Genomic DNA, 27,983 nt, shown 5'->3' on the forward strand with positions numbered 1-27,983 from the left:
GAGTCATGTAAAACAGCAATTACACTTGACTAGAAAAAAATGAGCCGATGAACCCGGATGAACCTTTGAATATTTCTACCTAAATTGAACTCAATGATATCTTTTGTAAAATAAAATCTATGCTTCTCTATGGCGTCTGCGTCAATTTTCGTACAAATAGGTTATTTTGTTTATAAAAACCAAACGTTTTGTTGTTCATAATTTGTTGGGAATCTTAGATTTCCCTGATCTTCTTGTTCATTATTCTGACCAAGCGTCAGAATAATCTTCATAATTAATAACAAAATGACACGAAGCGGGTAAGTAAAATACCAATTGAGGTTATTTAACATAACATGACAGAAGTATAACAATGATGTTTACTATTGTTCGATTTGTTAATCCTATCAGTTCGATAATATTTGTATTATAGTTATAGAAGTTTATTAGTACACAATATACTTTATTGATGCTTCAATAGTTTAAGATTTACCATGAATTAATGTTTCAATTTTCACCTTATTTAGCCGGGATAGGGAGAGTAGACGCCGCTCTACAAGTAAATCCATAAGTCCCGAGAGGAAAAGACGACGCTCTCGAAGCAGAGACAGGCCATCTAAATCTTCTAAACACCGACGCAGTCGCAGCAGGGAACGGGAAACTAAAAGGGAAAGGCGTTCGCACAGCAGAGACCGCAAATCGTATGTTTTCCTTATTTAATGATTTATTTTATAACAACTAAAACTATATTATAATACGTACTATTATTGGTAATTTTTGGGTAGGGCCTGACACGCTTATTACGAATATTTTTTAGAAAAAAACTTTATATTCGCCTTAATTACTATAAAAGAAAACTTTTTGCATTTCGGGCGGCGGAAAATTATGAATTTAAATTTTCAATTGCGTTAACCAAAATTCACTTCGCGAATCGATGCGGCGGCAATCAGCTGCCATTAGGTACGTCACTGTTATGTTGGTATCCCTGATACATTGCGTAGATACGACTATGGCTAACTTCGTGGAAGACAAATGGATTTGTATCACAAACCATGTTACACAAACCTAGCGTAGCCGGTAAACCAGTTGAAAACTGGGATGTTTTTCTTGCCTTGACGCGAGCAGGCGTTATTAAGGGGCACTTTCCTTTGTATCACAAACCTTGTTACACAAACCTAGGTATCCCACGAAGATAGCAACGGTCGTATTTAGCTCTTGTTAATGCATCAGTGATACCAACATAACAGTGCGTTCCTAATGTCGCCACATCGATTTGCGGAGTGAATTTTGGTTTTACGCAATTGAAAATCAAAATGCATAATTTTCCGCCGCCCGAAATGCAAAAAGTTTTCTTTTATTGTAATTAAGGCGAATATAAATTTTTTTTCTAAAAATTATTCGTAATAAGCGTGTCAGGCCCTATCCAAAATTTACCCTATTATTACTATTGTAATGTATAATATACATTTTAAATAATATGTTTTATGTTTCCCATTTATTTGCCAATGATTTCATGACACTGTAATATTTTTTTGCAGTGTTAAGAGTGACAGTTTTAAGGGTTCCTCCTCATCTCGCTCCAGAAGACATTCCAGGGATTCAGAGCGGCCTAAAGACAATGAGCGGTCCAGATCCGTAGAGAAACATGGCAAAGAAGAAGAGTCTGAATTTGATCCCGGGAATGTTGATAAGGTAAAACATGGATATATTAATTCTAGTAACACAAGGAATCCTTTCCCAAAAGCAAATCAGTGTCCTCACTCACAATCGCTATTTTGTCTAGATTTGTCACCGTCAATATTTTGGGTTTATGCGGATATGCATCAGGAGGAGATCCACTTGCAAAGAGATGGTGACCTTGAAGAAGAGATAATCACAGAACACCGACCTATTAGGTAGGACGCGACGGGCTCCGGGTTAGTTAAATCAATTCGTGCAGTGATGATGACATCAGGAGGGCGTGTGGTGATAAGCAGGTACCACTGTAAAAGCGGTGAACGCAACCGCAGAGGCACATAATTTTTTTTTAAATTTTCGAGTTTTACTAGTCGATGCGGGACTAATTTTAACACCAGATGGCATTAAAAACGTATTTTCGAAAAATTTGGAATTACGCATTCTACGAATTAATGCGACGATATGTTAAAGTTTCAGGTTTTTTTTCAATAAAGATGACATCTACCTTAGGGAGTTTTATTTACAACGGAACAATCACATGAAAAAGAGGCCCGGTACCTCTTTGTCGTAAGAACCTCGCATGCTTGATGGTTGATAATGGAAGAAGGCAGATTTTATCAATCTTACCGGTTTTATCAAAATGATGACTTCAGGTTTTCAAACAAAGCCAAAATGATTTTACCTTATGAGTTTGATAGAATTCTACATTATCAACTGAAAAATTACTTAATTTAGTAAAGTCTAAAACAATAAAAATAAAAACCACCATTGGGGGATCTACAAAAAGCATACGACCGAGTCGACAGGAAAAAGCTATGGAAGGTGTTGTCCAAGTATGGAGTGAATGCGAATCTGACTCAGGCAATTGCGTCTCTATATGAGGGAAGCGTTGCATGTGTTAGGGTGAACGGTGGTTTTACGGGGTGGTTTGATATCACAAAAGGTGTTAAACAAGGCTGCGTAATGTCACCGTGGTTATTCAATCTATACATGGATAATTGTATGCAAGAATTGAAAGATGTGGGATTGGGCGCGAATTTGAGTAATCTGAAAGTATGTTGCCTGTTGTATGCTGATGATGCGGTGCTGATTGCTAATAGTATGGATGATCTGCAGTCTCTCGTGTCTAGGATGAACGAAGTATGCGTGAAGAATGAGTTAATGATGAATGTAAGTAAGTCTAAAGTAATGGTGTTTGAAAGAGAAAGTACGAAAACAGTGTGTAATATAGCTGTGAATGAGGAATACTTGGAGCAGGTGGATGAATTTGTGTATTTAGGAAGCATGTTTACGAGTGATGGGAAGGCTGACAGAGATATTGAAAGAAGAGTAAATGCAGGTAACTCCATTAATGGAGGACTGAACGCAGTTGGCGCTAACAAAAAATTGTCCAAAGAAGCGAAGTTAGCAGTCCACAATGGAGTGCTGGTACCTACCCTGATGTATGGAAGTGAGGCATGGAACTGGCAAAGAAAGGATGAAAGTAGATTGAATGCTGTTGAAATGAGATCCCTGAGGCGTATGTGTGATAAAACCATGTATGATCGTGTGAGGAATGTGGATATCCGCAAAGAGTGCAAGGCTGATGTAAGCGTAATGAGTAAGATCAAGAAAGGGACGCTTAGATGGTTTGGGCATGTAGAGCGAATGAGCGAAGAAAGGAGTGTAAGGAGAATATACGATGCAAATGTGAATGGTAGCAGAAGTCGGGGGCGCCCGAGGAAGACATGGCACGACCAAGTGAATCAGATACTTGAGTCGGGCCATGTCAAGAGTCAGAACAATAGAAGAGTATGTATGAGACGATGTATGAATGTGAATGAGGCAAGGAGTGTGTGCCAAGACCGAGTTGTTTGGCGGTCCGTCCTCTCTGCCTACCCCTGCGGGGAAACGGCGTGATGGTTAGTTAGTTAGTTAGTTAGGGGTTTTAGAATACAATGCAAAATAAACAAAGAAAAAATAATGAACTCAGACCTCACATTCAAAAAAGTATGCTTAAAATTTTTCTTATTCAATAAATCAAAACCAAAATTTCTCATGAAATCATAAGATTTGTAAGTAGGTACTTAACCTTTTGTATTACAAATTGTTTTTTTAATATGGTATACCAGCTACTCAATAGAGTGTAATGTAGTGTATGAGGAAAAATTGCGATATTTTTGGAAAATTAGAAAAAAAAAGTTTGTTGGTAAGGCAGTAAATAAAATGATATGGTTATGTTAAGAAATATATTTATTACAATTAAGATTGTTAATAAAAGAAATATTTGCATATTCTTATCTTTATAATTTTTTAACGTTTGGTATTTTAGAAAGCAGTCGCCTAAATTCATACGTGGCTTGTTAGGACATGTGTCACAGTACTCACTGGTTTCCTGTATTCCACCTCTTACTGCCCTTTTCGAGCAGAACACACAGCCCGCTTGGGACCTTTTCTTAAAATATAGAGTTTTCCATTGCTCGCACGGGCTTTATGTTCCTTCGTGGCTAGTTACCTCATTCCTTAATATTATTCCAATCTTCGTCGAAGCCCCCTTAATATTTTAAAGTATAACTAAATTGTTAAAATATTGTTAAATAATTAAATTGACGCCTTCTATGAAACAGTAAACTATGCATTCTTTTAAGTATACCTTTAAGTAAGATTTTTCGTAATCTTTTCATTTTTAATTTCACAAAAAATAATTTTGATTCACATCTAGCAAAATGCACTTGGACTGGCATAAACCCACACAAGCTAGGCCGTTTTCTTGCGGTCCACTGCCATAAACCCTAATTCCATGACATAAATTGAAAGTATAAAACATAACGGTGTTTACTTTCCAGGAAGAAGAGCAGAAGCAGCTGGAAGTAGAGATGCAGAAGCGGCGCGAGCGCATCGAGCGCTGGCGGGTGGAGCGCCGCCGCAAGGAGCTGGAGTCCGCCAAGAGAGAACTCACGCGGGGCACCCTTATCTCCGCTGCCACACACCACGCTTCCTCCGCCAAGAAGTGGTCCCTGGAAGATGACTCTGCCGACGAAGGTAATGTAATTAATACCTTACACAAAATGTTTTGTTTCTTTGTGTGCATTTAATATAAAATTGTGGTTGATTATACCATTTATTCTTACCCCAACAGATATACAGCTTAACCCGTTGTATGTACGTAATTGTATAGTACATGAGTTTAAATATTTTTCATGTTTCTTTGGAAATAAACTCTTTTTAGGATTTCCTCAATAATTTTGAAAAACAGATGTGTTCTCTAAAACAAAAGTATGTATATGTGTCTACTTTATAAGCTTATTCGTTCAAGTGATTATATTATATTTGAATAGGTGATTTTTATGAATTATAAATTTAACTGTTTTTTTTTTTTATTAAACCTAAACACACGCTTAGTTCTTCTAAACTACGCAATGGATTTTGATAGGGTTTTCACTCATTTAGGGAACGTCTTCCGAAAGGTTTATATATATATATATATACAGGGTGTATCGGCACGTACCAGATAAACCTTAACCAGCTATTCCTTTGCACATTTCGAGTTAAAAATTTAGTATTCATATTTTCACCACATGTCACCAATGTTTTATCCTTTGTCAAAGTTTTGAAACCCATCTGGCAATATTTTATTTAAGTTTCGTTGAATAATGTACGTACGTACCTACATTGGCGCGCTTTTACAATCACAACGAAATTGCACAGCACCATTCGTCTCATTTTTAACTATTATTATTTAGTGTGTATGAAAGAGCGACAACGCTTTTTGACACACTTGCTAATAACATCTGTTGAACACGAGAAACAATGCCAATGACAGTGACGGAGTGTGGATTTTTTACTTCAAATGTGCTAAGAAATAGCTGGTTAAAGTTTGTCGGGTACGTGCCGATACACCCTGTATATATAATATTGCACATTACGTCTATAGAAAAGTCGAGCAACGTCGGGTACACGTCAACTAATATTAATTAAATCAAAAACCGACCACCCGGAAATCTCTATCGCTCGATTGTTTATATGATAAAAGTTTGACATAATTTATATACATACTTGATGAACTAAATAAATAAATAAAGCAAGTGTTGCTAAGTAATATTTTCGATTCTTAGAATTTTCTTCATCAAATTTAGTTAGTTTACTTTTTAAAATGCTCATGACCCAGTAATACTCGTAGAGCGATCTACTAAATAATTGAAATGCTCATGAGCCAGTAATACTCGTAGAGCGATCTACTAAATAATTGAAATGCTCATGAGCCAGTAATACTCGTAGAGCGATCTACTAAATAATTGAAATGCTCATGAGCCAGTAATACTCGTAGAGCGATCTACTAAATAATTGAAATGTTCATGAGCCAGTAATACTCGTAGAGCGATCTACTAAATAATTGAAATGTTCATGAGCCAGTAATACTCGTAGAGCGATCTACTAAATAATTGAAATGCTCATGAGCCAGTAATACTCGTAGAGCGATCTACTAAATAATTGAAATGCTCATGAGCCAGTAATACTCGTAGAGCGATCTACTAAATAATTGAAATGTTCATGAGCCAGTAATACTCGTAGAGCGATCTACTAAATAATTGAAATGTTCATGAGCCAGTAATACTCGTAGAGCGATCTACTAAATAATTGAAATGTTCATGAGCCAGTAATACTCGTAGAGCGATCTACTAAATAATTGAAATGCTCATGAGCCAGTAATACTCGTAGAGCGATCTACTAAATAATTGAAATGCTCATGAGCCAGTAATACTCGTAGAGCGATCTACTAAATAATTGAAATGCTCATGAGCCAGTAATACTCGTAGAGCGATCTACTAAATAATTGAAATGTTCATGAGCCAGTAATACTCGTAGAGCGATCTACTAAATAATTGAAATGTTCATGAGCCAGTAATACTCGTAGAGCGATCTACTAAATAATTGAAATGTTCATGAGCCAGTAATACTCGTAGAGCGATCTACTAAATAATTGAAATGTTCATGAGCCAGTAATACTCGTAGAGCGATCTACTAAATAATTGAAATGCTCATGAGCCAGTAATACTCGTAGAGCGATCTACTAAATAATTGAAATGTTCATGAGCCAGTAATACTCGTAGAGCGATCTACTAAATAATTGAAATGTTCATGAGCCAGTAATACTCGTAGAGCGATCTACTAAATAATTGAAATGTTCATGAGCCAGTAATACTCGTAGAGCGATCTACTAAATAATTGAAATGCTCATGAGCCAGTAATACTCGTAGAGCGATCTACTAAATAATTGAAATGCTCATGAGCCAGTAATACTCGTAGAGCGATCTACTAAATAATTGAAATGCTCATGAGCCAGTAATACTCGTAGAGCGATCTACTAAATAATTGAAATGTTCATGAGCCAGTAATACTCGTAGAGCGATCTACTAAATAATTGAAATGTTCATGAGCCAGTAATACTCGTAGAGCGATCTACTAAATAATTGAAATTATCATGGAGAGTGTTTTTCTAGGAGAAGACGGTGCAGGGGGAGACCCGGCAGAAGAGAAGGATGAAGAAATAGATCCCCTGGATGCCTTCATGATGGAAGTTCAGCAAGTCAGTTGTTATCTACTCTTGTTGCTTATTCTTCATTATGTACTTACATTTTTGTTCAAGAAAGATCTGATTGCAAAGATTCTGTTAAGTCACTATTTTTGATCATTCTTACTATGTACTATAAATCGGTTTACATTTTGAATATCAAAAAATGTGCTTTGATATATCGAAACTTTTTCTATCATTTTGCTCGAGTAGAATTAAAATAAAATTGTTAGTTACTTTATTAAAAAAATAAGCGTACACTACTAAAAAATGTATTTTTTCATTATAAATGTACATTCGCACATAAGAAACCACATTTAAAATATACAATTTTACGGCTAAGATTATCTGTGACAGTTTCCCTTGATTAACTTTTTTTTTCATATAAAATTATTCACAAAATAAATAAAATCACTTTTGCATTAAAATAGACCATTTCTATTTTAGCGCCTTTGTCAAGCAATTTTTATGCCTATTATCTATATTCGTGGTGATGTAACGCACCATAAGAATATGTATATTTTTGGCTTACATATTCCTACAAATACATAAAATTAACATTGCATCATCGTTTCTTTTACAGGAAGTTCGTAAGGTCAACAAACTAGATCAAGCCAGGGGAATCATTGATGGCAAGAAGGGGCAACCACTTGCCAATCCTGGTGTTGTTATTTTATCAGGAAATGCCACTAAAACCAAAGAACAGAAAAACAAAGGTGATGTTTCTAACTCCGTATTATTATACTATATTTTATTTCTTCTTTCACATTTTATTCCATAAATAATACTTGTTCGTGTGTGTTTGTAGGTGAATTGATAGAACAGAATCAAGATGGCCTTGAGTATTCATCTGAAGAAGAAACTGAAGATATAAAGGACACTGCCGCTAATCTAGCTTCGAGGCAAAGGAAAGATCTTGCTAAAGTTGATCACACCGCCCTTACTTACTTGCCATTCACTAAATCATTCTACACAGAGGTATGAAATTTATTATATTCATCATCGGCGCTACAAACATCGGAGAGTCTTGACCACTGCTGTCTCCATCCAGTTCCTTTTGCTTAAGACCCATCGTCCATAGGGGTTAGCAAATATCTAATACTCAACGATTCAAGTATCTTGGCGACTACCGCTAACTGTTTGGTTGTGACTGAGGCTATGAAAGCAGTCTAGTTTTGATGTTTCGAGAATTAAACAATGATTCTTGGCGATGAAGGTCTTTTGATTTCAGTAATGGTGTGTACAGACCGTGCTCGACATATTGTTTGCGACGTGAGTACACAACATGAGTTTTGGATTGCTTATCCCTGTGGAAGAGGGGCCTAAAGCCTGTGGTATGTCCACACTATCCAATCACCTAAGCTTAGGCCTCCTAACACTTGTCCTGCAAGTTTATGAAAAAAAAGCCCCTTTAAACATTGACTTTCTTCCGTTCTTGCTATGTTTCTTACCCAGCCGTGCTATATTATGAAAATAATACTATGTGACATTTTCATATTGGATGTGTGCTCCATTGCTTACAATGCATGCCATATTCAAACTTCTTTATTGAAACATTCCAGGTTCCAGAAATAGCACGGATGACACAAACAGAAGTTGATGCATACAAAGTAGTACTAGAAGGAATTGACGTAAGGGGCAAAGGTTGCCCCAAGCCCATCAAGAACTGGGCTCAGTGCGGCATAAGTAAAAAGGAATTGGACATATTGAAGAAGTTGGCATATGAAAAGCCGACGCCAATCCAGTCACAGGCCATTCCCGCCATCATGTCTGGAAGGTATAATATTTTGTGATTAATTGGTATACATATTTGCTTTTTATCTATGTATTTAGTTATAAATCTATTAAATGAAGCACATGATATGTTTTAAATTTACTTCAACTGTTAACTGGTTTCGTAAAAACCCTTTCCTCGTCAAGACAAATGTTATAGCAATGAAAAATACAGAATGATTTAGTGTCATTAAGGCCCAGTTGTTTTGCAGAAATTCATGTGTGACAAAGTCGACAAAGGATCATTCAGCGCCATTTTGGTTTTTTGATAGTTGAAAGGTTCACATTAAATGCCGATTCTATGTCCGTTTCAGCCTTTTAACAATTTGTGATCAAGAGGACAAATATCATGTTAAGCTTGTCAGTTTATTGCAATTTAATGGAGAGCTGAAACGCACCTTGAATCAGTGTTTAACGGGGATCTTTCAAATCTCAAAAAAACAAAATGGCGCCAAATGCCCATTTGATGACAATGTTACATTTGAATTTCTGCTAAACAGCCGGGCCTAAGTGTTTGAAAGGGAAGTAGCACAAGGAGAATGATAGGTATAGGGTATATGGAAAAAGCAAGTGGTTTACGAGGAACATATTAAGAATGGGACTACATAATTTTTTTAGTAATATATTTAATTATTAAGGAATTTTTAAATACAATTCACCACTTATAATTTTAGTAATTTGAAAAAAGGATTTGTAACATCTAATTTTTACGAAGATGTAATTAAATATGTCTTTAAATCAAAAGTTTTACATTGTTTGTAAAAAAAATGCTTATTAATTATCATTCATTTTTATTATAGAGATCTCATTGGAATTGCCAAGACAGGTTCTGGTAAAACGTTGGCATTCATGCTACCAATGTTCCGTCACGTGTTAGACCAGCCGCCTTTGGAGGAAACTGACGGTCCCATAACCCTGATCATGACTCCCACGAGAGAACTGTGCATGCAAATTGGCAAAGATATCAAAAGGTTCTGTAAATCGCTGGGATTACACGTGGTATGCGTTTATGGCGGGACTGGCATATCAGAACAGGTACTATTCATTTTAATACTCAACATGTTATAATAATAATGATTATGTATTACGTAATTTGAACTGAATTACCTACACACATTGATTGATATACGGTCGAGTCTGCTTAATTGGGACACATCGGGCCCAAACATTTTGTTCCAAATATATAAGGTAGGTAAAAAAAAATTGGATTATTATTTATTGAGCTTTTTTTATATGTATGTACATATACATGGTATATTTTTGTGTGTGTGTGTTTTTAAACTTTATTAAATTTTTGAAGAAAATACTTAATCACGGAGAAATAATTACATACAACTACAAGTACAAATGCAAATAAGTACAAATTAAAAAAAATATATATGAACAAACATTTCATACTATAATAAAATTAACCCAAAATTTGATTTATTAATTGAGTCGCAGTATACTGTGAACTGAACAACTTTACATTGTCGAATGTCGGCGGACGGCAAACATGGAAAAATTCTACCGAATGAACTCGGAATTCCTCCCCCTCACCTGTAGCGCATACTGCATGTCCGCCCTTCTCAAATAAAATTCGTTTATTTAGGCACGTTTTGCATCGACTTCAGATGGGAATTTATCCCAATCAAATGGAATGGTGTCTGAGATAACTGAAGTAAATTAGTATTAATTTCTTTATTATTTGGTTTCTGTTCCTTGGATTTTGGCCCGATAAACCAGTGTACCAATTAAGCGGAATTGACGCTATGATAATCAGTCCTAATTTACTTTCAATAGCGTTATTTGACCTTACATTGGGATTACTTGTTAAATTGTGTTTCGCTTCCTCCTCCGTCAGGAGCCAATGTTTCCGAAAGCTTTACAATGTCCATCATCAGGGCAGGTCATCTAAAAGGCAAGCCATCTGAAATACCGGTTCAAGATGGTGAAGGAATTACAACATGGTTCTTTACCAATTACAATGTGAAGTATGTTAGTAATATAACTGGCTGTAAAAATCTTAAAACATATCTATGCATAATATGTTCTCACTTTTACCTGCTTTGTTTGTTGGTCCAAATTTTTTAAATCTTGTTGTAAAGGAAGACAGCTGATAGCTCCGTTATAACCTCTCCCTTGCTTAAAAATTGTACACGTAATAAAAAGGATGGTCTCAGCCGCAGGACTATTAGCCAACAAATGTCTATTAGCAAACAAGGTCTTTTAGTGGTAAAAAATTAATAATTGATAAAAAGTTCTTTAACTTGGTCAAGTTTCATGGAGTTAAAAGAAAACAAATATTAGAACAGCAATATTTCAGCTACTACTGTTTTATTATTATATATAATGAGACAATGTGTGAATGTGAATGAGGCAAGGAGTGTGTGCCAAGGCCGAGCTGTTTGGTAATCTGTCCTCTCTGCCTACCCCTGCGGAGAAAAGTTGTGATGGTTAGTTTGTTACATTTATCTATCTTTATTGATCAAAATAATGTAGTATTCATTTACCTATTGGTGCCAATACGGGATGTTGCTTGTCTTGTATGTAATCTTTTGAATTTTTCCATCAGATAGCCGAATTGAAACGAGGTGCTGAAATAATTGTTTGTACTCCAGGAAGGATGATAGACATGCTGGCGGCCAACAGCGGGAAAGTGACCAACTTGAGGAGAGTTACCTACATAGTCCTTGACGAGGCCGACAGGATGTTCGACATGGGATTTGAACCCCAGGTAATTCAATTATCAATACATTTGTCTTTACTGCAAATAAGCCAGGTGGTGCCCCCACCGCATCAGGGTCTGATATTCAACAAGATTGTTGGATTATTATTACATGCCTACATAAATAATATAACTTTAGTGTATAATTTTGGTCTAACAAATCTTTTATTCTATTCAATCAGCTTATTTGACCAAATGGGGGCCGCTACACAGCTTTGTTAGATATCAATCTTCGTATTTGTTGTGCAGAAAGACAAGAAAATTATAAATCTTGACTTTATTTAAAATTGTGTAGGTAAATGTCGGTAAGTAGATCCCTTTAATGAGTGGCATCTCTGAACAAAATATTGTATTAAATTTTTATAAATATAACTCCCATCTATTAACCGAGTTAAATACCTTGATTCAAGTGTATGTTCATAACAACTATTTTTTTCTTTTCTTTAGGTGATGCGCATAATAGATAATGTAAGACCAGATAGACAAACTGTGATGTTCAGTGCAACATTCCCCAGACAAATGGAGGCCTTGGCCAGAAGAATTTTACAGAAACCTATACAGATTCAGGTATGCACTTACTTCTATTTATTTATTCTATGAGGATACATATCCTGGAGAGATAGGCAAAGACGCTGAGATTCTTGGATTCGACATATAGGTGACTGGTACAAGTTCAATTCCAGGCTTGAGGGTGAAGATTTCCCTAACGAAAGCCAACCTCTGATGGGGGGACACTGGAAGAATAAGAAGATGATGAGGATACATGAGTCGTGTAATTTCTATACCCGCTATATCAACTTTCATTGATTTGGAGAAAACCGCAAAAAACTGTCACATCTCTAGCGTACATAAGTAAATGCATTAAAATTTTTTATATAATGAATTGGAGTAATAAAATTTCGAAAAGCATTTATTTTTCTATATATGTCTAGCAATAATTAAGTAATTTCGATAAATAAAATGGATATAGCGGATTTTGATACTCACTTCATGATTTTGCAAGTCAACTGAGGCGACATGGCGGGTTTAGAAACTCACGCGTAGATCATTTTGACACACGACGTGGCTTCAGAGCGGCGGCCATATTGTATTTTGGCAAAATAACTGCTTGTGATTCGTTGAATCCGATATAGCGGGTTTTGATAGTGACTTTCTGTATGATATAGCGGATTTGGTTTCTCACTCGCAGTTTTAACATGGTTTTTGGTCATGATAAGGAGGGTTTTGAAACTCAATTTTAGGCTCCTTTGTTGCTCGCAAAAATGTGAACAAGATGTCATACTCAGATCATTTTGTCAAAAAATCGGATATAGCGGGTATAGAAATTATAGGATTCACATGTCCTCAAAGTCACACATACCAACCATCTTGAAAGATATTAAAGTTAATACAACTTTTCTGGTCGAGCTTTGGTGTGAAAATGGCTAGTACGACCCAGCCAAATTGTTGGGCACTTAATAACTTTGCACTGAGGTACCACAAAACATGTGACTCAAAACCTGTTAGCATTTGGGGTGGGCGAGCCTGGTGTGTAGATACCTTGACTTAATGGTCGGAGAGTTCAATAATTACAGAAGGATGTATTGAAAAATTCTTTTTTCAAAATTATAATTCTAAAGTTGATAAAAAGTTGTCTCTATGAACCCAAATATACCACAAATAAATTGACCCAATTGAAAAACATTTGAAATTGATAATTTTGCTTAAAAAAAATTCTTGATGTGGATATTGACAATTTGCTGATACGGAGGATAGGCGGAGTAGACGAGAGCGACAAAATGCCATACACCTATTTAGATGAACGAAGAACTCTCAAATTTTGGAAAAAAGTTGTATTTAATGTATTTGGAAGGATGGTGGTGAATGCATATATATTGTATAGTGAGAAAAATATTGGCAAAAAATTACGAGATCGAAATTTACATCGAGTATAATTGACTATTTAGAAGAGAAATGGATGCTCCACAAAAATAGACAAGAACCAACTACTCCGACTACATCTTCCCCTCAAAGTTTTGGATTAGAAAAGTTACTGGGCGTAATTTACGGCGCTGCTTAGTATGCAGCAGCAAGGATTACAGCGCTGTGAAGAGGAGCAACTTGATTTTACCCCTCTGTAAGAAGGGGCTCCATGGAGTCTGCGCGGGGAACCACACATGTTAACTTTTTAACTTTTATATTCCAATTATTTAAAAAACAATGGCACTAAAAGGGTTAAAGAGGTCACCCGTGTATGGTTTTTGCTAAATTCCTGGGTATATATATTTTTGGGGAATATTCCGAAATGGAGAATACTGTGGGAATATTCATGTAAATGGCGAAATCCCCATGAGCTTGTATCCTACAACAAAATTTCATGTTATTTACAATTTATCATATTACCACACTTTGGACGGGAAAGGTATTTCTACCCGTTCGGTCGATTGTTGCTTAAGGACGGGAGAGGTATTTTTACCTTTTGCGCCGGCTTCATTTTAATGGCAGAAAAGAATAAATTATCCAATGTTTTTGTATGAATATTATATGCCAATCTCTTTCTAAAGGTACCAACTATGTCTATATGTACATAATTATCAAATCGCAATACAATTTTTCTTTTTATATTTATATTTGAGTCTTTCATATACATCGGTATTTCAACAAAGCGACCTTTTATTATTGAATACCTGACACTTGATAAGCAATGCGTTTGAAGATTAACGAAATAAGTAATTTTTCGGTTAGTCATTTAAAAGCTTGGGTATGCTGAGTTAGATTCGTAGATATAGCGATTTAAAACAAATTAAAATAACTTAACTTAACTTGACTTTTATTTTCGCCCGACGCCAGCGGTCCGCTGGCGCAAAAGATACCCGCCTGAAGCATGCTAAGGACAGAAATTTTAGAATTTTTGAATATACTTAAATGGCACAGCGGTACTGCAGCACTGCCATTAGTATTATGAATTGTGTATCGCGTGAAGACGCTAGACGTGATTGTAGTTTACATTTTGCCCAAGTTCACTTTGAAAACTCATAATTTTAACTTCTTTTGGAGATATTGAAAAACTAATTTTACTGTAGTTATTAACTCTTTAAATATAATACATTTTCATTAAAAAACGATAACCTCATTCAGAATACCCTTCTTAATAAAAATAAATAATGCGCGACTTTGGGAAGTTTATACATATTAGGTTCGGGAATATTCCCAGATGCACATCACTTCCCATGCATGCAACAGGCTGTTGTGTATATTTGTCTGCAGCCTAGTAGCCACCCTTAAATGTTTGGGTTTAGCTAGCTTATTTTGAGTACTTACTTATTGGTTTGTTTTTATTTATGTAATTATTTTTCCGCCCAGGTTGGTGGTCGAAGTGTGGTGTGCAAGGATGTGGAGCAGCACGTGGCAGTCCTGGAGGAGGAGGCCAAGTTCTTCAAGCTGCTGGAATTGCTGGGCATTTACCAGGAGTCTGGTAGCATTATTGTCTTTGTGGATAAGCAAGAGAATGCGGACATTTTGCTCAAAGACCTCATGAAGGCGTCTTACAACTGCATGAGTCTACATGGAGGTAAATTTTTAAAAATTCATAAAATACATATTATCCAATACCAAAAATCAAAATCTTTTTGAATCCTTTTTACACACAGATAACCCCTTAGTTTTTTTGTGTTTGTGGTGAGCTCTGCTGTAATTTTTTCTGTCTGGAATTATTATTACTATATTTATTAACCGTTTAGTGTTATTTCCATCATGAGCCTCCACTAGTGGCCTTGAAATTTAATTTGGGTGTCAAAAAATAAGACTATACGTATTGTGTGTTCTTTATATTTTAGTCCATAGCTAAACTAGGTTGTAAGTTTGTATTATTTCATTTAAATTTTGACTGTCACTTGATGGGCACACTGTTATAGATTTGACTCTGTCACTAGATAGGCACAATGTTGTAGATTTGACTATGTCACTAGATGGACACATTGTTATAGATTTGACTGTGTCACTAGATGGGAATGCTGTTTTAGATTTGACATTTTGATTCAGTTTGAAATTGAATTATACCACTCCTCATTTTGGATTGAAATAATGTTATTTAGGTATTGCCACCTTGAATATAAATAAAATGATTTATTTCATTTCAGGTATCGACCAATTTGACCGTGACTCCACCATAGTGGACTTCAAGTCGGGAAAGGTGAAGTTAATGGTGGCAACTTCGGTGGCGGCCCGCGGGCTGGACGTCAAACAACTAGTATTGGTTGTTAATTACGATTGCCCTAATCATTACGAAGATTACGTTCATAGGTATGTCAATCTTATAATGATTATTTCTGGAATTAAATAAACCAAATATTCAATGTCTGCTTCAGGGGTATCCCCTTTACTATCTGATTCAATGGCTGCTTCAGGGGTATCTCCTTTACTATCTGATTCAATGGCTGCTTCAGGGGTATCCCCTTTACTATCTGATTCAATTGCTGCTTCAGGGGTATCCCATTTACTGGATTGGTATAAGTACTCCATTGTGAACTGCCAGCTTCACTAAGTAATGTAAATAATAATTTGTTCTGTTTGTAGGTGTGGGCGCACAGGCAGGGCCGGCAACAAGGGCTTCGCCTGGACCTTCATAACGCCGGATCAGGGGCGCCACGCAGGGGACGTGATGCGCGCCCTGGAGCTGGCGGGGCAAACGCCCCCGGGCCCCCTTCGCCAGTTGTGGGACACCTACAAGTCCCAGCAGGAGCAGGACGGCAAGAAGGTGCACACTGGGGGCGGCTTCAGCGGAAAAGGTAACCGATAAAGATTTTACCGCCCACAACAAGGATGTTTAGTATTTAATTTTTAACTTGACCTTCTGAAAAATGTGAAAATCTGCAAAGAATGCGAGGTTGATGTAAGAGTATTGGGGCGCTCAAATGGTTTGGGCCATGTCGAGAGTCAGAATAACCGAAAAGTATGTATGTATATAAAAATAATAATAAGTGTTTTATTATTATTTTTTTTTGTAACAAATAGATATAATGATATCCTCACCGGGATCTACGGATAGTTCTCATGAGCACTAAGGCCATTGGCCCATTGTGCTTTCTCCTATTTCACCTCATTCCTTTAACAGTAGCCCAGTCCCTTTAATAAAGTTCACCAGGGTTGCCATTGAATATTTGGCTGTGTGCAATGTGTCTTCCCAGGTCAGCTCGAGCCATTGATGTCATAATATATATTTTTTAAAAGCTAGACAAACATTCTCTGGTTACGAATAACCTGAAAATATTTGAAAATCTCCTACTACCATCACAGTAAGCGGACAATGTTGCTTGTGTCATGATGGAGGACTTAGCCAGCCGATAATCACACACACTACGCCTGGGTGGGACCCAGAGGCGACCGGTCATATATATTTACCATATTATTTAATTAATACCATTCCTCAAAATATTAACATGGAACTATATGAAACTGTTTACTGCAGTTTAAAGCCAATGAATCCACCTAGATTTCACTGTTAATCCCATATTTTCAAGTTCTATAAATTTGGCACTTAATAGCAAGCAATCGCTCAAAACTTTAAAAAAAAAAACGCTCAAGTGGGTATCTGAGCTTTGTTCCTATCAGTGCGCGACATTGGCACCATAAATGAATTGGAGTCTGTTCATCCTCTTCATATTTCCTGCATAATGCGGTTTTTCACTCCCAACAACTGCACATGTCTCCTGAGATGGCAGTGTCCCGTTAGTAGTTTTCTTAGTGAGTTTCTGTCCATATTGAGTAGTTGGTGCAATTATTAGACAATTTCCATTCCCAGACAAATGGCAGGACAGCTAACTGCAATCACCACGCTGTTTCTCCAAATGTATATGACTGCATAATCGGATAGCCATACAAATCTGTCTTGGCAAACACTTCGTTCATATTCTTACGTACTCTTCTGTTGTACTAATTTTAATATTTTATTCACTTGAACGTGTAATGTCTTCCCTGGCCATCCTTGACTTCTTGTTCATCAACAACATTACACATTTCTATCAAGATATATATTAGTTTGTCATGCAACACCATGAATGTGACAAATTTTCAACATTTAAATTTGAAAGCTATTCGATTTACAATCACTTTCTCCGAGTATGTTACACATATGTGATTATCGAAGACAATATGTACCATTTAGTTTTAATTTTAGTTTTTTTCTCTCTTGCGTTGCATGCCGAACGGCGATATATAGATAACTAAAAATTTGGTTCATTCTAGGTTTCAAGTTTGATGAGTCCGAGGCAATGGCTGCAAATGAACGTAAGAAGTTCCAGAAAGCAGCTTTGGGACTGCAGGACTCCGATGACGAGGATGTGGAGGGAGACCTCGACCAGCATATTGAGACTATGTTTGCTGCTAAGAAGATCATAAAGGAAGTAAAGGTTAGGAAATATTCCATATTAATAAGCTATTAGATATTGGTAAAAATATGATATGAATCCTATAATTTCTATACCCGCTATATCCGATTTTTTGACAAAATGATCTGAGTATGACATCTTGTTCACATTTTTGCGAGCAACAAGAGGAGCCTAAAATTGAGTTTCAAAACCCTCCTTATCGCGACCAAAAACCATGTTAAAACTGTGAGTGAGAAACCAAATCCGCTGTATCATACAGAAAGTTACTATCAAAACCCGCTATATCGGATTCAACCAATCACAAGCAGTTATTTTGCCAAAATACAATATGGCCGCCGCTCTGACGCTCGTGTGTCAAAATGATCTACGCGTGAGTTTCTAAACCCGCCATGTCGGCTCAGTTGACTTTCAAAATCACGAAGTGAGTATCAAAATCCGCTATATCCATTTTATTTATCGAAATTACTTAATTATTGCTAGACATATATAGAAAAATAAATGCTTTTCGAAATTTTATTACTCCAATTCATTATATAAAAAATTGTAATGCATTTACTTATGTACGCTAGAGATGTGACAGTTTTTTGCGGTTTTCTCCAAATCAATGAAAGTTGATATAGCGGGTATAGAAATTACACGACTCATATGTAGAATGTGCGGGATTGCCCTATTCACCCCATATTTATTTATTTTATTTTAGGGAAATCATTATTATCAATATGGTTGGTTTATACATGTGCAATTTACACAACTGTGAAACCAATTATAGATTTCCTCATTATACTTATACATTATGTATTAAACAATTAAACAGTATATATTTATATAATTAACAAATATTATATTTAAAATATACAATTATAACAAGAGATACTCCATAATATATCATTACATTTTATGTACATAGTTTGGGTTAGTTGGTGTACAAGTGAATGCATTTTTAATAGACATTTTATAATTATTTTCGTTGCAATTGAAGATATATACATCAGAGAGAATTTTATTATATGTTGAACACAGACCTTTAAGGCATGCATTTTTGTTTGAATTTGTTTTACATTGTTTTCATTAAAAATATTTTACAATCGTGTATGATGTGTTTGTACTTTCAAATCAATTCTGTTTTAAATTAGGATAGTCAGTAATGTTGTTTATGATTTTATATAGAAAAATCTGAATATTGTCTACGAACACTCAATGAATCAATTTTGAAAAATACAGTTGCATCCAGATAATTATTAAATCGAGTGTGCGATTTGTAAGAAATGTATTTTAGGATTTTTTTCTGAATCAATTCAATTTTGTTTATATGTAGTTCATAAAACGGAGACAGTTGACGCAAACTCTAGATTGCTTTATACATACACAAAGATAGCTGTTTGATAATGACAATGTTTGTGAATTCTTTTGTATTTCTTATTATAAAACCAAGCATATATTATTTTTTTGATCAATATGTATTTAGTTATTTTTGGTTAGTAACAATGTGGCTAAACAACAAGCAAAGTTGAATAATAGCTTTAGGGTTAAAAGGTGCTTCAAACAGTGATATGATTTATTTCTAATCAACACTACAGGCATGTCATATTTTTTTACATATATGTCATATTTTAAACAACACTTTTTTCAATTGTTTCTGGCTTTAATTTTTTTTTCTTTTTTAATTGTTTCTGGTGTTCAGGCCATCATTTCAAATTATGGAGAGAGGGAAGGTGAATTTATATATCAATTTTGTGAGGGCAAATTTCAAATTTATATTGAAGATTGGAGTCGAATTCAGATTTAGAAGAGATGTTGAATGGAGGGAAGCAATTTTAGATAAGGCTTGATAGAAGAGAGGATATTTGTTTAGAGAGAGACAACCAAAAAATATGTGATCTAAAGTTCTCACTTCTAGACCACAGAAAGTACAATCTGAGGAGTCAAGCAGGTGAATTTTATAAACATAAGAAGGAACGGAACAATGTCCAATCCTCATTCGAATATGTGAAGAAATTTTTTTTTTTTGAGAAATCGGGGAATTGTTGAAACCACGATTTTGATGGGATAGTCCTTTGTATTGGACATAGCAGGTTCCCTTGGATTGACTAGCAATGTGCCAATACTAATGCATTGTGTATTGGTTTCCCATGGTGTGAAGCCAATGTACAAACTTGAATTGTTTATAAAATTTTCCTGGAAAGTTAGTAAATAATTCTGATACATTTATCTTTTAAAGCATAGGTTCAAATGTTGAATAATGATTATCACAATGTATGACTGTGACTTGTGACTGTTGTCCATTGAAATGTCTAAAATTAGCTGCAACCTAATAGACTGCATTCAACTAACTTTAATTAGGTGCACTTCAAAATCAACAGCGTTCATTTGGGTTTAAATAATAAAAAAAAAAAACCTTCTAAGTAATCTTCAGAAAATTATATTTTTTAAATGCAACTCAATTGAATTTAGGACCAATAAATATGCAAGGTACCTTTATAATGAACAATGAGCGATTTGTTTTTATTCTAATAGATATTACAGTGAACACATGAAAAGTTTGTTTTATGTTTTCAGTCCCATAAAAATAGAAATTTAAAATTGCCTAATTAAACCCTCATAGTGTCGTCGCCATTCGGGAATAAGTTTTGAGATATTTATATTTCAATGTTAAAGAAATATTTTTATTTGAATGCTTTTAATTTTTTTCTGTTATGCGAGTAGATAAAACTTCCATGAAATTTCCATTACATAAAATTTAGAACCATATTTTAATGTTTATGTAACATATTTTAGCTTTCAAATTTGCAGTATCTCAAAAATTTGTGTTGTGGTAACTTTTGCCCGAATGCCGACGATGTAAGGTTTTACTAGACTTTTTTTTTCTGGTTTTTTGAATTGCGTATTTATGTTTTCAATTTTGTTGGATTCATGATTGCGTTGTAACAGCCAGCGTATTTGATACAATGTATGTGTTGTAGTGAAATACGGATCATGCATGCAACATCTGTGTGCAGGGATAGTGGCCAATGTATCATATACGTAACAGCCGTGTTGATTAGGTTTTATGAAAAATAAACAACTACACTACAGTGATCTATTCAGTAAATTCTGAGTGTCCAATTTCCAATCAATCTCACCGTTATATTTGTGTTTAAGGCTCCGACGGCAGTGGTGGGTGCTGTGGGCCCCGCGGTCACTGGAGCTGTGGCAGCCGGGGGCCAAAAGCTGGAGCTGGCCAAGAAGCTGGCCTCACGCATCCACCTGCAGCGTAACTTAGGCGCCGAGCACAAGGGGGCCACGCAGCAGGCTGCCGAGGCCATTCTCAAGGGGGCCTCCCATGCGCACACCTTCATCACTGTGAGTTACTTAGCTACTTTATTGTATTATGCTTATTTCATTTGAAATAAGGAAGCTATATGTGTACACTGATTTATAATTTGAGCGACTTGTTCTAAAAAAGGAGTAGATTTTGAACTTTATCTTAATATCCATTATGGATATCGAACTCGATTCATCCGACTGCAACACTCTTACGACATCAAGCCAACGATCACCACAGTGAAGAATTACATTGTAAAATATTGCTTATATTAAACAAAATAATCATGTGTCTTTTACTACGTATACATACGCGAGCCAAACTACCGAACTAAACATCAACTTATCGGAAAGGAACGAAGCAAACGCAAATGGTGCGAAACGCCGCTTGCAGTTGCTTCATTCCTTTCCCGTAATTTGTGGCTCGCGTTTCGGTTCGCAAATGAATATGTACCATTAGAGTAACTGACTACAATTCTGTGTAATATGTTCTGTTGTATAATATGGTTATTTGTAAAGTTAGGTAAGTAATTGATTTTGAGAAAGTACCAACTAACTTAAATGATCTTGCTGGGCGATTGATCAGTGATCAGTCATTGATGATGCATTTTAATGGACATTAAACAGCTGATATTAACCCCCTAGTGAACAATTTTTTTTAAATTTGACCTATAAAGTTCCAACCTAGATTTACTCTAAAAATATATATTCGTATACGAGGGCTGTCTCAAAATTAATTTCCACTATTTGACACGAACGGAACACCTGTTTACAGTTGGTCCTTTCTTCGGCTTGCATGTGGAACAAGATTCCGGCGTCTGTATTTCCTCCTTCATATAATCCGGACCTCTTTGAGATCCGCATTAATAAATCCCTTTCTACTACAGCCCTTACCTTAACCCGTCTCACAATGCTGCCCAACCGTTGGCTATATAGTGTTACTGTCCTTATACTGTACAAACTCTTGTGAGGTGTATTTTTTTTTTTTTTTAAAGAACTTCTTTCCAATGCGGATGCATTTTAGGTGTACATTACAGGCATTCATTTGTTTAATCACTACATAAAACTTAAATACCTATATTTCATTTTAACTTGTACCTTGCATTCCAAAAGATAATTAAGTTTTATCGTCAGTTGTATGAAGCAAAACTACCCATCAGTTTAATTTAGTAAGACTGCTACAGACAACTCTTTGAAGTTTTGTTGAACAGTTTGAAGGTGTGTTTACAAAAGCTGTTATTAAAAGCAGCTTTATAAATCATACATGACCAGCTGTAATGTCGATTTTCTTCATTACTCTGAAGTCATGAAGAAAATCAACGAGAAGAACAAGAGTTTCAACTTTTTAAAAATTATCTGAATAATTTTCAAAAAGTTGACACTCTTGTTCACTTGCATTTCATTTGTCATTTTCATTTCATAACGAACGGTACTAAACTTGTCAATCTACCGATGAAGTAATAATCTAACGGACTGCCAAACAACTATTTCTTGGCACACTTTCCTTGCTTCTTTCACATTTATACATTGTGTCATGTGTATTCTATTATTCTGACCCTTGATATGGCCTCACTCAAGTATTTGGTTCTGTTGATAGTGCCATGTCTTCCTCGAGCGTCCCCGGCTTCTTCTACCATTCACATTTGCGTCATATATTCTCCTTACCTTTCTACGTTCATTCTCTCTACATGCCCAAACCATCTAAGTGTTCCTTTCTAGGGTGGCCACAGACCTGGAAAACCGGGTAAACCAGGAATTATCAGGGAATTTTAGCAAACCGGAAATTACTAGGGAAATGTCAGGGAATTTATAAATATTTTTTGCATACTGAGAGTATCTACCAATTTATCAAAATCTTTTATATTTCCAGGCCAAGACAGTGGCGGAGCAGCTAGCCGCGAAGCTGAATACGCGTCTGAACTACCAGCCGCGCGAGGAGGCGGGTGGGGCAGGCGGGGGCGCCGGGGGCGAGGGGGGTAGCACCACCGCCGGGCAGCCCTCTGCCGAGGAGACCTTCCGCAAGTACGAGCAGGAGCTGGAGATCAACGACTTCCCGCAGCAGGCCAGGTGGCGGGTCACCAGCAAGGTCAGTCCAACAATCTCATCAACTCTACACAAGCGTTGCTTTCTCATAGGTTTGGACACCACCAAATTTAATAATTGAAGACAATATTAACCAATCTCAAATGAAAAATGTGAAACAGAAAAGATTCGGTCACATCTGGGATTGAACCCAGGATGTACAACCTTGCCAGAAAATGAACAAATTTTATTTTTGTATGAAACTGCACAAGAGTCCCAACAGCTCCCAACCGTCTTTAGCCAGTGAGACTATGGCATCCCCAATTGCGGTATGTTGTGAGGCTGAAGGTATTGGTGAGGGGAAGGAGATGAGGAAGAGGAAGGTGGGGAAGTACCTGGTTATTCTGATCTGGTCACCAAACACGGTCAAAGCCATTTCAAGCAAAGTTTCAATTCTGAATGGTGGTCTTACACTAGGGCGATACTGAGAGTATCTTCCACTCTGGAATGTGCCGCAAATATTCTATAACTAACTAACTAACCATCACGCCGTTTCCCCGCAGGGGTAGGCAGAGAGGACGGACCGCCAAACAACTCGGTCTTGGCACACACTCCTTGCCTCATTCACATTCATACATCGTCTCATACATACTCTTCTATTATTCTGACTCTTGACATGGCCCGACTCGAGTATCTGATTCACTTGATCGTGCCATGTCTTCCTCGGGCGTCCCCGACTTCTGCTACCATTCACATTTGCATCATATTCAAATTGGTCCAATTCTATTCATTATTTACATTAATGATATAATTAAAACCATAAAACATTGCAAAATTAGATTATTTGCAGACGATACATTAATCTATATTTCATGTGAAGAATACATAGATGCAATCAATAAATTAAATGAAGACCTACAAAATATAGCGAAATGGCTGAAATTAAACAAATTAAAACTGAATGTCAACAAAACAAAATATATGGAAATAGGCAACAAAACGCATAACACAGAGTTAAAATTGACAATTAATGGCGAAAAAATTGAAAAAGTAAAGGAAATTAAGTACCTGGGTGTGATACTAGATTCAAAACTAACTTTCGCAGCAAATTTTGAATATGTGCTAAAGAAGGTATCTAAAAAAGTCAATTTTCTTAGAAGATTAAGAAATAAACTAAATGGAAACACTACAGAGCTGATTTATAAAACTATAGTTGCTCCACATTTAGATTATTGCTCTACTGTGTTGTATTTGGCCAATGAAGGAAACTTGAACAAGCTAGATGTTATACAGAATAGAGCTATGAGATGTATACTAGGAAAAGGAAAATACGCAAGCATAGATCAAATGAGAGAACAGCTAAATTGGATTTCTATTAAAAAGAGACTATTATTTAATGTGTTAATTTTTGTACATAAAATCATGAACAACCAAATGCCAAAATATTTTAAGGATGAAATTGTTTTTAATAGAGATGTTCATAATTACGAAACCAGAAATGTAAATAGGATTAGATTGCCACATATGAAAAAAACAAAATCACAGAACTGCCTAATGTACAAAGGACTAAAAATATATGATGAAATGCCTGAAAGTCTGAAGAATTAATGTATTTAAAAAGAAATGTTATATTTATTGTAAAAATATGTAAAATTACAAAATGAAATATGATCTTGTTTATATTAGTTTATATTCAAATGTATAAACTAACTCAATAAATAATAAAAAATAAAAAAAAAATAAAAAAAAATATATCCTCCTTACACTCCTATCTTCGCTCATTCGCTCTACATGCCCAAACCATCTAAGCGTCCCTTTCTTAATCTTACTCATTACGCTTACATCAGCCTTGCACTCTTTGCGGATCTCCACATTCCTCACACGATCAAACATGGTTTTACCACACATACACATTACACATTCTATATATTATTATTAATGAATATTTTGTGAATCAACACAAATTAATCAAATAATAATAATATGATTTGAACCCGCATACCTAACCTAACATGAACCTAAAACTAGTAGTTCTGTGAACAGTTGACAAGTATGTAATCCAAAAAAGTATGTTTAGAATTTTCTCTTATTTAATAATTAAATACCAGAATTATCTATGAAATCAAAAGATTTGCAAGTAGGTACTTCAATAACTACCTACTTTATAACCATAAATCTTTTATGCAATATTTTTTTATTTCAAACAATGGCACATTCTCAACAGGTCAATTTCTAGAACGAAAGTTGAAGTCCTTTCAACTATTAGTTTCTAATTTACAACTACGAATTTACAACTACAACTTAGTTTCTATTCCATAGAAAAGCATGTTCTCACAAATCTATTTATATGAAATAGATAAAAGTAGATTAGGTGCACAATTTGTCCAAAGAAATGGCACCTTTTCAATGAAAATTCTTTTTTCAAACTTTCTTCAGGCCGGTAGGTACCATAATATTGAATATGATTTGGCAGTTTGTAGTAGGAACCTCGAACTTGCGAACTCTGGCGGGATAAAAAGGTAGTATCTAACAAGGACAACTCTACGCTCAGTCAACTAACCTAACCTTAACAAACCAATATAATCTATCTTTTTAATCGTACTCTGTTATATCTGGTTGCCCAATTTAACGACCAGCACCATTTTGAATTTTCTGCATCTAATTAATCTGCATCTGTTGAAGGCCGAAGCAGAAAACAGAAAAATGTTTTTTAAGCCTTCAGAGAGGCGCCATTCATAAAATCAAAAGTGGAATCTAAAGTTTTAATAGCCCAAGCGATGTTGATTTTGTTTTCATACATTTTTCGAAGTATTAAGGTCAAAATCGCATCGCAAATTATTCTTAATAATAATATTAGAATGCTCACATGTTCTCTGGCCTGAAAATTATCAATATCTTTTTTTCTGGAATTTCTGTTATGTATTAAAAGTTATTTTTTATTTGGTCCTCCTGGAAAAACTTGAAAAATTCTTTCAAATCGAAAACTGAATTTTCGTGTACCACTATTATTATAATTAGTAGAAAGAATTTATATTTTTAATGATAAAATTAATCAAGTTCAAACTCTCGCAATGTTTTGCATAGAATTACATTCTTTTACACCTTAAAAATTCTGAAACTAAATAATATACATAGGCTGTCCAAGAATAAAAGATCTTTACACATTTTCGGCGATGCAGACGTTATTTCTCATAATATGGCAGCACTAGCATGCAGTTTTGTCTTTCCCCTCTAAAATAGCTGCTTTAGTGTGATCTTTGAGTTTGTTTGAGATACATTCATTTATACGGTTTCTCAACCAGTGGAGTCCGCCCTGTCGAGGGTAATTTTGTCCCAGGTGTGTAAACGATTTTGAGAAAAAAATTGTCTCGTTGGCTGCCCAAAATGCTGAAGGAAGCTCACAAGGAAAAAAAAAATGCAGTCTATAGACAATATTATGAGTTTCAATATACATAATGTACTTTACTTGTTTTGTTAGCCTCCCAAGTTCTGCAAAACAAATCAGTTAAATATAGATAAAATTAACGATTACAGTTTCATAAAAATACACCTAGTAACAACACAATAAACAAGAGGTGTTTTGATTGTCGAATTGGCAGTGATCCGTAATATTAGCCTCTGATAAGATTATGATTTTTATTTTTAAATTGCAAAAATAGAATTTCTCCAGTAATTTTAACAATATTGTTTAGTTTCTGATATATTATAATTGTTTGAGAAGTAAGGGTCAGATGCATACTCCAATTTTTGTAAACCCGGGTCGTAAGTCATAAGGTTTATTAATTATTCAATTCTCCATTATAATTATACAAGATTTATCATTTAATAAAACTTGTATTATTTAATATGCATTGAGTAATGTGGAATAGATAATATGGCATCTTGTATTTTTTGTTACAGTTGCAAAGATATTTCAGAGCTCCTTATCACATGATAGAAATGACTTGCGAGATGAAAATAGTTGCATTGTCCTAAAAATTCATGTTAGAAAATGTTGTGCAATTTTTATGTAGCCAGAGCTAACCTTAAAAAAAAAAAAGTGAATTCCGCACAAGAGTTCCAACTGCCCCTAGCCTATGGCAAGTAGTATGGCCAAAGTGAATGGGAGAGGGAAGGAGATGGGAAGAGGATGGTCGAGAAGTAGCTGATTAACTGTATGTGTTTGTTTGTTTGCAGGAAGCCCTGGCACTCATCAGCGAATATTCCGAAGCCGGCATCACAGTCCGAGGGACGTACGTTCCGACGGGTAAGGCTCCACCAGAGGGAGAGAGGAAGCTCTACCTTGCTATAGAGAGCTCACAGGAGTTGGCCATAGCGAAAGCCAAGTCGGAGATCACCAGGATTATTAAGGAAGAACTCCTCAAACTGCAAACATCCTCACATCACTCCGTCAACAAGGCGCGATACAAAGTCGTGTAGATGTTATATTATTATTTATGATTGACGCTTTGCAATGTCGTTATTCAGATTTGTAAAATATTAAATGAATTTCATTGAATCACTTCTTGTGTTTAATATACAATACAGTGAAACTCCCTTTCAACAAATTTTTCTTATCCAATAGGTACTTTTGGCACTTGAGAAGTAAAAGCTTTACTAAAAGACTGGA

At 35.5% G+C, this 27,983-nt stretch overlaps 1 protein-coding gene across 2 annotated transcripts; it reads left to right on the forward strand.

The window, feature by feature from the left end:
* The first annotated feature begins 144 nt into the window (after positions 1-144).
* Prp5 (pre-mRNA processing factor 5) lies at positions 145-27,869 on the forward strand. 2 transcript variants are annotated; one of them, XM_089638774.1, is made up of 18 exons: positions 145-299; positions 507-680; positions 1,518-1,671; positions 4,482-4,677; positions 7,137-7,222; positions 7,791-7,923; positions 8,016-8,185; positions 8,770-8,984; positions 9,781-10,015; positions 11,535-11,696; positions 12,135-12,254; positions 15,030-15,237; positions 15,806-15,968; positions 16,242-16,453; positions 17,910-18,073; positions 21,191-21,391; positions 23,223-23,438; positions 27,551-27,869. In XM_089638774.1, the coding sequence occupies exons 1-18, from the start codon at positions 286-288 to the stop codon at positions 27,791-27,793; spliced, it is 3,066 nt and encodes a 1,021-aa protein (XP_089494900.1). In that variant the 5' UTR covers positions 145-285; the 3' UTR covers positions 27,794-27,869. The 2 variants fall into 2 exon arrangements, with proteins under 2 accessions (XP_089494900.1, XP_089494910.1); XM_089638784.1 differs by having other exon boundaries at positions 7,143-7,222.
* Positions 27,870-27,983: the final 114 nt, after the last annotated feature.

Source organism: Hesperophylax consimilis, chromosome 1 (genome assembly GCF_061612785.1).
Source record: "Hesperophylax consimilis isolate HC1 chromosome 1, BYU_Hcon_1.0, whole genome shotgun sequence".
In the NCBI taxonomy this organism is placed as follows: Eukaryota; Metazoa; Arthropoda; class Insecta; order Trichoptera; family Limnephilidae; genus Hesperophylax; species Hesperophylax consimilis.